This window comes from Danio rerio, chromosome 8 (assembly GCF_052040795.2).
Source record: "Danio rerio strain M-AB ecotype USA chromosome 8, GRCz13ab, whole genome shotgun sequence".
Classification (NCBI taxonomy): Eukaryota; Metazoa; Chordata; class Actinopteri; order Cypriniformes; family Danionidae; genus Danio; species Danio rerio.
Window position 1 is genome coordinate 27,919,205 of NC_141028.1, and position 12,366 is coordinate 27,931,570.

General features: G+C 34.1%; 1 protein-coding gene across 4 annotated transcripts in view; it reads left to right on the plus strand.

The window, feature by feature from the left end:
- The first annotated feature begins 6,500 nt into the window (after positions 1-6,500).
- sema3h (sema domain, immunoglobulin domain (Ig), short basic domain, secreted, (semaphorin) 3H) overlaps positions 6,501-12,366 on the plus strand; it is a 45,763-nt gene continuing 39,897 nt past the window's right edge. For 2 of the 4 annotated variants that reach the window (XM_087262735.1, XM_087262736.1), the window contains exon 1: positions 6,501-6,958. In XM_087262735.1, coding sequence (XP_087118861.1) covers positions 6,868-6,958 — 91 coding nt within the window. In that variant the 5' untranslated portion in view covers positions 6,501-6,867. The remainder of the gene's footprint in view (positions 6,959-12,366) is intronic. The other 2 variants (NM_001328378.1, NM_131050.2) reach the window with 1 other exon arrangement.

Consider the following 12,366-nt stretch of genomic DNA (forward strand, 5'->3'; position numbering starts at 1 on the left):
ACTTGTGGGGAAAACCAGAGCAAACACATGGAGAACATGCAAACTCCATGCAGAAATGCCACCTGCAAGGGATTGAACCAGCAACCTTTTTGTGAGGCGACAGTACTACCCACTGCAACACTGCGATGCCCTAAACACATATCATAGAAAAATAATAATATAATGTACTCTTTTCACTAAAATGAAATCCCTTTCAATTATTGATGTAAAAAGCAAAACAAAGCACTGGTTTTAGCAAAAGCTGCATGCATTTAATCTGAATACTGCCCAACATTGTGGATCAGTTCCTCATGTAAATCAGGAAGCATTTAAGGTGTGCATCTGTACCTTTTACATACCAACAAATTGTAAACAGGAAAACCAGTTTGTATCATTTCTTTAAAATATCTAAAGGGGTCATGAACACACCTAGCAAACATTTTTTTTTTGTTTTTTAAAGATGTCTAATAGATGTCTAAACATAGTCATCTTGGCTAAAACAAGGCTAAATTTGAGCTTTTACTGAAAATCTAAAAGACGTCTAATGAATGTCTAGAAATGAATGATTACACATATAACGTCTGTTTAATCTATTTGATGACTAGTTTTGGGTTATTCTTAGACGTCTATTAGCTTTTTACTGACAGCCCAAGTTTAGCCTTGTTTATTTTTTATGTTAGAATCTATTAAACACAAAATTGTTTGCTGGGCAATAATAGTTGACACGACAATTACTTCACAAGACTGGAATGAGGAAAAAGTGTAAACAGAGCTGGAATCCTGCTTTTATTTTGTTAGTGAACACTATGTTCTGTTTTTAAACTGGTGACTAAGTCTCTGCTCTCCAACTAGTGTGAGCTTTCGGATTCAAAACTTGGTGAAGAGGAGCTGGAAATATTTAGAGTTGCCACCCACTTTATAAATCCGGGCTTTAGAGCAGCCAATTCTCCAAACCATCTTCTCTAATATAGTTAATGACGGTTTAGAGGATAATTCTCGGATGTTATGCAATATATAACACAGCCTACTTTTATTTGAAAAAAAACATGTCTTGTTGAGGAAGGAAGGAAACGGTCATGTAGCCCCCCCACCCCCAGCAGACAACACCCAAACCCGGGCTGGCTGAAAAACTCAACGCCTTGCCATTTTTCTGTCTTTCTTGTGAAAGACTGTGCCGTGACGCAGCCGCCGCCCTTTCGCAATCTCTCTCTCTCTCTTTCTCTTTATCAGTTTCTCTCGGAGAGTTTCAACCTTCCCCGCTACTGCTGCGTAAGTGCAGCGAGCCTCCGTGAAGCGGCTGGGTTTATATATGCGCCTATTTTTAGCCCCGGTACGTGAAGCTATTTTTAACCAATATGAGCTCATCGCTTCTCTGCTCGACCAATCAGAGTACAGGTCGAGCACGTGTGTGGGCGGGAAGCACAGAGAGAGGGAGCGGGAGAGAGAGAGAGAGATGAATAAACGGACAGCTGATGGAAACTGGGCTGGCAGTACGGGAGCGCGCGCGATCCCAAGCGCGTTCTCGTGTTTGTGAATTTTTAATAAAAAAAAGAAATAATAAACGTAATACACAGTTAGATCACGATTTAAATAAGCCAAATATGATAATATATATAATTAATTATACTTTTTTGTAATAATAGATATATAACAAAAAAGTATATTATTTATAAATTATTTATATTACACATATATAGACAGACAGACATATTCAGTGTCTTGTACTCAAATACCTCACTAAATGCAGTGATGTCTAACTTTACTGTAGTATTTAAATGGCTGTGCTAATAGTATATAGTGCTGTCTTGGGCATTTTCAGGAAGTGTCACCAAAATCTGAAAAATCTTTTTTTTGCATTGAAAAAATGTCCAGAGTAAACTGTCATATTGAAAACATGACAAAGCCATTTGACTATCTTGTTCATAAACAATAGTGTCAGGACTTTTCACTCTGATGACACTGACACTTTGATTGACATGAATACTTGCTTTTGAGGAATGAGCTATCCATTTTGAGCATGTGACGTGCTTTTGCAGGTTATCAGCTAGGTTTTGCAGTTTGTACTAATTGTTTTGAGAAATGCATTAACTGTTGTGGAGAAATGCACTCATGTTGTGAGAAACACACCAAAGCGACTGAGAAAAACTGTAATCTTGGATAAAAATATCACGGTTCCACGGTAATGTGATTACTGCTCTAAAATATATCCTTTTAAATGTCTTGATAAAAAGCAAAAAGGTGTTTACCTTTTGATAAGAATATATTTTATTTTGAGAAACATTTCAAATATTTTGGAACAGTAAACATGTCAGACTAAAAAATTCAAATAAATCATTCTACTGTCTTCAACTGACTTCTACTGTCTTCGATTATTTCAAAAACAAATTTTTTAAAAGAATTTAAAACAACATCTTTGGAGATCTTTTCTGCTGGAGATGCTATCCTAAAAATGATGATGATAGATAGATAGACAGATAGACAGACAGATAGATAGATAGATAGATAGATAGATAGATAGATAGATAGATAGATAGATAGATAGATAGATAGATAGATAGATAGATAGATAGATAGATAGATAGATAGATAGATGGATGGATGGATGGATGGATGGATGGATGGATGGATGGATGGATGGATGGATGGATGGATGGATGGATGGATGGATGGATGGATGGATGGGTGGGTTTAGGTAGATAGATAGATAGATAGATAGATAGATAGATAGATAGATAGATAGATAGATAGATAGATAGATAGATAGATAGATAGATAGATAGATAGATAGATAGATAGATAGATAGATAGATAGATAGATAGATAGATAGATAGATAGTTGCTGACTATTTATTTATGATGTGAATCTCCAATTCCAGCACTTCCCAGGGGTGTTCTGTTGGATTGTGGAAGCTCTCTAAGAAGAATATAGTGTAATCACTGTCATGTCCAAGAAACCCATTTGAGATTATCAGTAGATTATTATAAAATTTTGGTCTAAAGCAGGGGTGCCTAAACTTTTTGTTATGAAGAGGGCTGTGGGCCGAAGGTAAATATACCAAACTGCACTTTATATAATGCAGGGTTTTACACAACTCATTCAGGTTGTGCCAACACAATTTTTTAAATATATTTTATAAGGAACGTATAGAATAAAATCTTAATTCATTTTTATTACAGTAAAGATCAATGCCGAATACACTAGTAAAGCTGCACCTGCCTCTTCTGATGTCTTCTGTATGGTCTTCTATCCACCAGTCACAGTGTTTTTAAATGTGATTCATTCACAACCATTAATTGAAACCTTTAATTTTAGTTAGCTTTGTTGTTGCAACAATAAACCACACGACCAAAACAAAAACAAAACAAAAGAACCTAATTTTCTAAGATGCGATGGTGGGCCAAATTAAAGTTTGCAAGGGCCAACTTTGGCGTGCAGGCCCTAGTTTGGGCCTTTCTGGTGTAGAACATTATACCACCAGCAACAATCTGAAGCATTGATCTTGAAGGCAGGATGCCTAATTCTTACCACCTGAATGTCATTGCAGAAACTGAGACTAAAAAAGAAACTGAAAAAAAGTTTGGTGACCTTGCGCAAATTGTGGCCACAGTTTCCTCTTCTTAGCTAGCAGTGTCACCTACGTGCACTCTTCTTCTGCTGCTGCTGTAGCTCATCTGATTCAATGTTTGATGTGTTGTTGTTTAGAGATGCTCTCATCCCCTCGGTTTTAACGAGTATATTTTTAATTGACTTTTTATCAGCTCAAACCAGTCTGGCCATTCTCCTCTGACTTCTGACATCAAAGAGACATTTTCACCAACATAACTGGATCACACTGGAATTATTTTTTAATGGTATTATACTGTACTCACGTGAGAAGAGTTCAACTTCTGCATCTAAAGCAAGCTAATGAACTTCCTACCCATTCAACAGTTTCCTCAAAGACTAGATTGAGACAACGTCGACACCTGGTGGCCAGTCAGAATGTTTCTGATACATTGATGAAATATGGAACTAGCATTTAGCTTTATTAATGCTCGTAATAAACTAAATTCATTTTAATTTAAATTATTAATGTCACCACAGGTAATTGCGTGTGTGTTTAAAGTACTACGTGCAAATACGTTTACGTTTACTGATGTGCACTTGTTTTGGGCCTGCCCAAGTCCACTTGGAAAAATCTGCTAAGCATTCAGGGAAGGCGAAAATCTCTGAAGAACAGGAAACTGCCCAGAGACACGGATAAGAGATAAGTTTTAGCTAAAGCTAGACAAAATTGCAGATGAGAACATTATAGCCGAATAACATTATGCAGAATATAATGGCCTACAGCAAACACAAATCAGCATTAATGTTTATCGCATCAGAAAATTGAACACGTTTTATATGTACTAACGTTAACGTGCTAACGTTCTTGGGTTGATTGCCAGTTGTAAAACCAATTTTGCTACATAGCGAAACCATTTAGTGTGGCAAAACCAGTTCATTTTACCACTAAAAACGTGTTTATTTGTTGTAAAATCGTATGCGTAGACGCGAAATAAGCGGGGAAATGAGATAGCCAGTCTTTGTCTCAAAATTAACCATTTTAATTTTCTACCTCTTTGTATATTATAAAAGTGGCATTGTGGCTTATAACGTTTTTCTTAACCCTTGTGCACTGTTGTACATTATAAAAGTGGCATTGTGGCTTATAACGTTTTTCTTAACCCCTGCTCTGTTCAAATTTACTACCCGTTGGTCATGTTAGGGATGAAAACATTCACTGAATTCAACCACTGTAAAATCCATCAGAATTTTTACAAATATTTTTGCATAAATCTGTTAATTTTCACTTCTGATCAAAACTACTCTTTAAATACAAGAATTTAACTCTTTAATAGCCAAGTTCACAAATGATGTCACTGATTTGGTGAAAAACAAAAAACACACAAAATGACAGATTTTCAATGTAAAAAGTGGACTGGAAAATTTTTTACCTTTTATCACAGACATGTAGATGTGAACGATTATCAAAATTAGCTTGGATGCATTGTTAGACTTTCATTTTTTCTCCCTAATTTAATGTTAGTGGCTGTTTTTGCCGCATTGACTTCCATAACCGTATTTTATGGTGCATAAATACACAGTCTTTGTTATTATTTTCTTCATGTAGTTCTAAGAGAGCTGAGATGCATATTTGGATTTTCTCGGTTTCATTAAGGTAAATGTGTAAAGTTCACTCTCACGCACTCACAGGCACACATACTCACACTTTAATTTGCTGTTATACTCCAGAAAAATAAGCTTTTTTTTTTTTTTTGCACAGGTCTATCTTAAGGGTTAATGGTGCCAACTTACGGATACCCGAAATCAACTGTAAAAATTAACATTTTTACCTCTTCCCAACAGGGAAAACCACCAACAATCAAAAATGCATGATCATATGGTGCCATGGCTTTGAAATTGAAAAAATGTGGCTATAATGAAAGTCAGTGGGGCAAAAACAGCCATCAACAGTAAATTAAGTAGAAAAAAATAAAAATAAACAATGCATCAAACATAATGTTGTTTCACATCCAAGACTTTGATAAAAGGTAAAAAATCTAGTCCACAATTACTTTTTATTTTAAAAATACGTTATTTTGTGTGTTTTTTTTTAACCAAATCAGTGACATAATTTATGAATTTGTCAATTAAAGAGTTAAAATCCTGGTGTTTTCTAAACAATTTAGTAGTTTTGATTAGGACTGAGATTGATTATCAGATTCATGCAAAAAAATTGAAAAAATATTTATCTGATGCATGTTTACAGCAGTTATATTTAGTGGATGTTTTTATCTCAATGTATCGTTGTTGTTTTTTTAAATAATCAAAGCATTTTTTTATAAAATATGTGTCAAAATAAGATTTGTCACCAAAACATTCCACTAGCTGAAACACAGAAAAAGCTATGGCCAAATTAAGACTCAAAATCACCCCAAAATGGATGAAAACATCCTCAACAGTACATAAGGGTTCATTTTACTTCTTGTGATTACTATCCGCATTTAGTCCCTAGAGGGCGTCAAATCCCCATAATCCAGATCCATAATGATCTCAATGATATTTCCACATAGTGAAGAAGTACAGTATTATGGTCTTAGAGTTGTGAGTCTGTTTACAAGTCTAATGGGGGCATTTGGGGATTCATTTTCCTATTCTTCTGATCTTTTCTCCTAATTGTTTACGTGACCTGATTCATCTCCTATTCATTCTACTGCTGTTTTAAATTTAATTAAAGTGTGTGAGAGCATCAACAAGACAGTGAGGTTGAGGGATGAAAAGAGAAAACTAACACAAGATTTAATCAGTCATTAAGCAAATGAATCCTATGAGAGGCTCACACTCGGCAGCTGTCTTATTCTTTAAAAAAAGACGTAGACAAGAAGGGAGGGAGGGAGGGATAGACAGAAAGGAAGAGAGAGCAAGAGAGGGGTGGGCACAATTGGGACAGTTCCCTCCTTCCCAGCAGGGGAGTGTTTGAAAGAAAGGAGTGAATGATAAGAGGAGAGAGAGAGAGATCATGAAGAGTTAAAAGATGCAGAGAGATGCAGAGGGCAAGACAATAACAGAGTGAAGAAAACAGACAGAACGCAGTAGAAGACAAATTCAGCTCGCAATATCAGAAAAACAGAAGAAGACCAGAACAAGAGAGGATTTTACTGCAAAACTGACCTGAGCAGGATTAATTACACTGCACTGCTCATGAACACACACACACACACACAGTTACGCAGAGGTGCGTGATGCTGACATCAGGTAGACAGCATTAGTGCTTGTGCTGGTTTTAAGCAGAGGAAGCAGTGTGTGTGTGTGTGTGTTTACTGTGCATTGGAGTCTCGTAGAGTGTTTGTCAGACAGTCAGGAAGATGCTGGCTCTCTTCTGCTTAATGTTACTGGCGGCACCTCTGACGGACGCATGGAAATCATCACAGCCACGACTGCACTTCCAGCACTCAGGTGAGGACACTGACTTTCTATTGAGCTGTTTGGGTTTTTCTGTCTTTAGGCCCGCAAAACAACCTACCTGCTTTAAGCATTGAAATCAAATCAAATAAGCATTGATTTGTGTGTCTTTAACTATTATTATTATTATTCATTTTCTTTTCGGCTTAGTCTTTATTAATCAGGGGTCGCCACAACGGAATGAACCGCCATTATTATTATTATTATTATTATTATTATTATTATTATTATTTATTAAGTAATTGTGAAATAATAATTATCATTGGGTGATTTAACACATGCTTTATTCAGTAGCGTAGTACTGTATTTATTATTTTCTGTTAGTAAGCGTAGTTTATAGTGCAACTGATGTTTTTTGCTTTCTGTTGAGCTATAGGATTTGTTTTTATCTCCTAACCCTTGGACAAACCTTTTGTGCATTTAACATTTTTACCAGACATTATTCAGGGTTCTTCTCCCACAATGCATGTGGTTTAAGGATAATGCAATGATTATTATTAACAGTACTAATAACATATAATGGCAATACTGAATCGCGGTCATAGTTTTCATTAATAGTTTTGAATCTTTTTTTTTTTGTAGTTTCTATTTTCATTTTAGGTAACACTTTAGTGCTTTTGTTTTGTGTTTTGTTAATAATTAGTGTTTTATATGTCTGTATATCTTTTTGTTTAGGTTTTTGATATAGTTTTTACTTTTAATTATTAAAAGTAACTAAAAGTATTAAAGTTACTGTATTTGTATGGCTTTTATTCACTATAATAATAATAATTAATATGAATATTTTTCTACTGGTGTGCATATAAACTAGTAGTGAGACATTGACTAAGCATTGACTTCTGTTGATTTTCCAATGAGGTGCTTGTATTTCGCAATCCATCTCAAGTGCTGTTTTGCATTTAATTTTCATTCTGGCCTTTATCATTCATTCATTCATTCATTCATTCATTCATTTATTCATTCATTCATTCATTCATTCATTCATTCATTCATTCATTCATTCATTCATTCATTCTCCTATGGCTTAGTCCCTTTAATCATCAGGGGTTGCCAAAGTGGAATGAACCGCTAACTTACCCAGCATATGTTACTTATCCAGGATAACTTACCCAGTACTGGAAAACATCCAAACACACTTATTTAGACTTATACACTACTGGCAATTTAGTTCATTCAAATCATCAATAGCGCATGTCTTTGGTCTGTGGAGGAAACCGGAGCACATGAAGGAAAACCATGCGAACATGGACAGAACATGCTAACTCCACACAGAAATGCCAACTGACTCGAACCAGCGACCTTCTTGCTGTGAGGCAACAGTGCTAACCACTGTGCCCCTGTATCTCCTCGCCTTTATTATTGCACTTTAAAAAATACTGACTTTGTGTTCAGCCCAAATGTAGGTAAAAACCTACTTTAGCATGAACTAAACAAAACTGTTTGTCTTATTTTAACCCAGCAGATGGGTTGGTTTGTAATTTGTTCAAATTTGGGCTGAAACAACCCACCATTTGTAGAGTGCATCATTTCTAAGCCATTAATCTGCCTGCACTGTTGATGATTTCAGGTTTTACTATCCATGTGGAACCACATACACATAAATAATCTTTCTTTGCTCCCGCACTAACTTTTTTACTCTTTTAACCCAGTTTCTTCCCAGTCGTCTATAATTAGACGGGGATGTTTCGAAATGAGTATATCATGTATGACATTAAGTAGACTGGTACTGGTTGTGTTTCCCCAATGACCTAGAAAAGCCTGCGCAGATACAGCCGTTAGTCCGTCACACCTCTCTGCATATCAGGGACAATCCAGAGTGTATGTTAGAGAAAATAGTATAATAGTGTGTGTGTGTGTGTGTGTGTGTGTGTGTGTGTGTGTGTGTGTGTGTGTGTGTTTGTGTGTGTGTGTGTGTGTGTGTGTGTGTGTGTGTGTGTGTGTGTGTGTGTGTGTGTGTGTGTGTTTGTATGCACATGTTATGAAGTGTTTCGAAGGTTTTGAAGTGTTTTGAGCAGGCCAGACACATATCCTAATGAATCTGTGTACGTCTCCATGAATGTGTGTGTTGACTTGCATCTCTTAATTACTCAATTACCCTTTCATTCACACAAACTCCCAAAGGGTACGAGCATAAGTGTGTGTTTGTGTAAAGGAGCGGCTGGTGGTTGATTATAATCCCGCTCATTTTAGCTTGATTTCCCTAAAGAGATGCTAAATGACAGCTCTTGAGCAGCACACACACATTTATACTGATAGTTCTGTGCTTTTGCATACAATGGTTCAGTAATATGCCCAGCAATCTGCCAGTTTAGCTGGGGTCTTCTATGTGGTATATATATGTATATATATATATATATATATATATATATATATATTCTTTTTCAACACATTTCTAAACTTAATAGTTTTAATAACTCATTTCTAATAGGTGATTTATTTTATCTTTGCCATGATGACAGTAAGTAATATTTGACTAGATATTTTTCAAGACACTTCTGTACAGCTTAAAGTGACATTTAAAGGTGTAACTAGATTAATTAGGGTAACTAGGCAGTTTAGCGTAATTAGGCAAGTTATTGTATAACGATTGTTTGTTCTGTAGACTGTTGAAAAATATATAACTAAAAGGGGCTAATAACTTTGACCTTTTAATGGCTTTTAAAAAAATAAAAACTGCTTTTATTCTAGCCGGAGTTTCTCAAAAATAAAAAATATTATCAGTGAAAATGTAGACAAATATATTTGCTAAAACATATTTAACAACAACAAAAAAAGTAAATCATATTAACAGGGTGTCCGAGGGGTCTTAAAAAATCTTAAATTTCCAAAATAAAAATTTATGCCTTAAAAACTCTTAAATTCACTGAAATATTGTCTTGTAGGTGTTAAATAATTTTAAACGAGTCTTAATTATCCTTTCTTATGTAAAGGTACCCAATCAATTCAACACACATCCAACGGCCAACAATAAATCTCAATAAAACCATGTTTCTAACTAATATCATAACAAATAATATAACATTCATAACATTATGTTGTTCATACATAGTTTTTAAAGATTTTCTTTTATGAGTTACGCTGAAAAAAATGTATGCATACAACTAAACTAGTCTGAAATTTCATTCTCATATTATATTATATTATATTATATTATATTATATTATATTATATTATATTATATTATATTATATTATATTATATTATATTATATTATATTATATTATATTATATTTGGGTTAATAGTTTTAAATAAATAATAATAATAATTTTGCCTAATTATTTTCTAAGATAATACATCTGAAGAAAACCATTATTTGATATCTAAAATGTCTAAAGCATATATTAACACAAAATTTTTCTTTACTACCACAGTAATAGACAGAAATAGAGCTATATTTGTACATAATTTGTACAAAAATATGTACATAAATTATACAACTGTACACAATATTCATTTATTCCGAGACTCTAAACCAGAGATACCCAAACTAGGACCCGTGGGCAAACGTTGGCCTATGGTATCCTTTGATCTGGCCCACCGTCCCATCTGAGAAGAGAGGGAGAAAGATTCAAAAGTTCAAATTTAAATTAACCCTTCATTTGTTTGTTTTGTTGTTAAAAGCTGACTGAAATTAAATGTTTCAATTAAATGGTGTAAATTAATCAGGTTTTGTTTAAATGTGAATATTGTCACCCCAATGCAGAGAATTTGGTGCACAAATCAAGTAAAAAAAAAAAAATAGATAGACTGGCCACCCCTGCTCTAAACTATTTTAAAATGCAATTGTTAAATATAATTTTTATAATAATATTTTAAATAATAGATGCGTTCTTGACCCTGAAATACTTTTCGATAAACATATTGATTATGAAGTATATTTTATAGAGCTTCTTAGCATATATTTACATAGCCAGAAAAAAAAATATATATATTTATACGAGTTTACTTGATTGGCAGCTTATTGCTCTACAGAAGGTGCAATTACAACTATGTGCATCAACAAATGATCTCTAAGCTCTAATTGGCATGTGCTTATTTGAGTGCTATAATTATGATATATACTCATATTCTGCTGAGGTCAGGGGTCACGGTTAGTGGGTCTTACTGACGGAGAGTTGAGAAATTCCAGAACACAGCAGTGTGTGTTTATTTTAGCTGCCTGTGTGTTTGTGCATGAGCTCTGAGTCTTATAGTCACACCTGTTAACATTTCCACCACACACATATGAACTCGCCAACTGGGGGATTGAGCAGTAATAGCTGATCATTCAATTTGCACAGGAAGTCTGCACTGGTCATTCCCGTGCAGTGGTAGCATATGTGCCTCGTGAATCACATCTAAAACATATAAAGGGTATATAAAATTTGTGTCTATGAGAGAAATACATAACAAAATCAAATTCACAAGTGGTTTAATTCCCATTTTGATTCTGCTTTGATTTGATTCCAATTTATTTGATTCAAACGACTAATTTGTTTATATACCGGACTACAATAGTTGCGCGTTGTTTATTTTGGTGAGTAGTCTGCAACTTTACTGTCCAGTTTTTAGCATGTTGAATGGCTGTGTAGTTTAATTACAACTTGTAGTTCATTAATATTTATGAATTAATTACATGAAAATTGTAGTTATAGAATAAATATGATTACTCTTATTAAAAAGGATTTGTGATTTGAAGAAAACTAATTAATTACAAAAAAATGGTCCAATTTAAACAAACAGACAAACAAAAAACTCATAAAGAATCTATTAAAATAAAAATATCAAAAACATTAGAAAGCCAAATGCATACAAATGTTATGTTAGATTATTTGTTAGACATAGAGACTTAAAAGTATTTTTAATTTAGAAAATGTTTGGGGATATCACAATCACTTATTAATATATTGGTGTGTTGATGACATAATTAGTAAAGAATAATTTGGGTGATTTTTTAAAATAATTTTATTTAAACATTTGGAATCCTATTACATTTTTTAATTTTAACTTTGGACATTGCACAAATCATTATCAAACATGAAATTCAACTTATAGCAAAATATTGATGGGTTCGCACAGTCATGGAAAACCTGGAAAAGTCATGGAATTTTGACATGGCATTTTCTAGGCCTTGAAAAGTTTTGAAAAAACAGAAAAAGCCACAAAGTTTTATAAAAGTCAAGGACATTTGTTTAACAATTATCTGTATGCTTGAATATAGGTTAGTTGTCTTTACTTCTTTTCTGTCCTTGGCCAGTCACATACTCTCACATTATTAGTCAACACAGGCTCATTCTGAAAACGTAGCCCTATATACATTTCTGGAGATGGCAAATTATGTAGCTAGAAGTATGTATGGTTGCATTTTGTCTTTACAACGAATGGCGCTTTTCCTTTTTGAGCTTACCTTCACATGGATGGC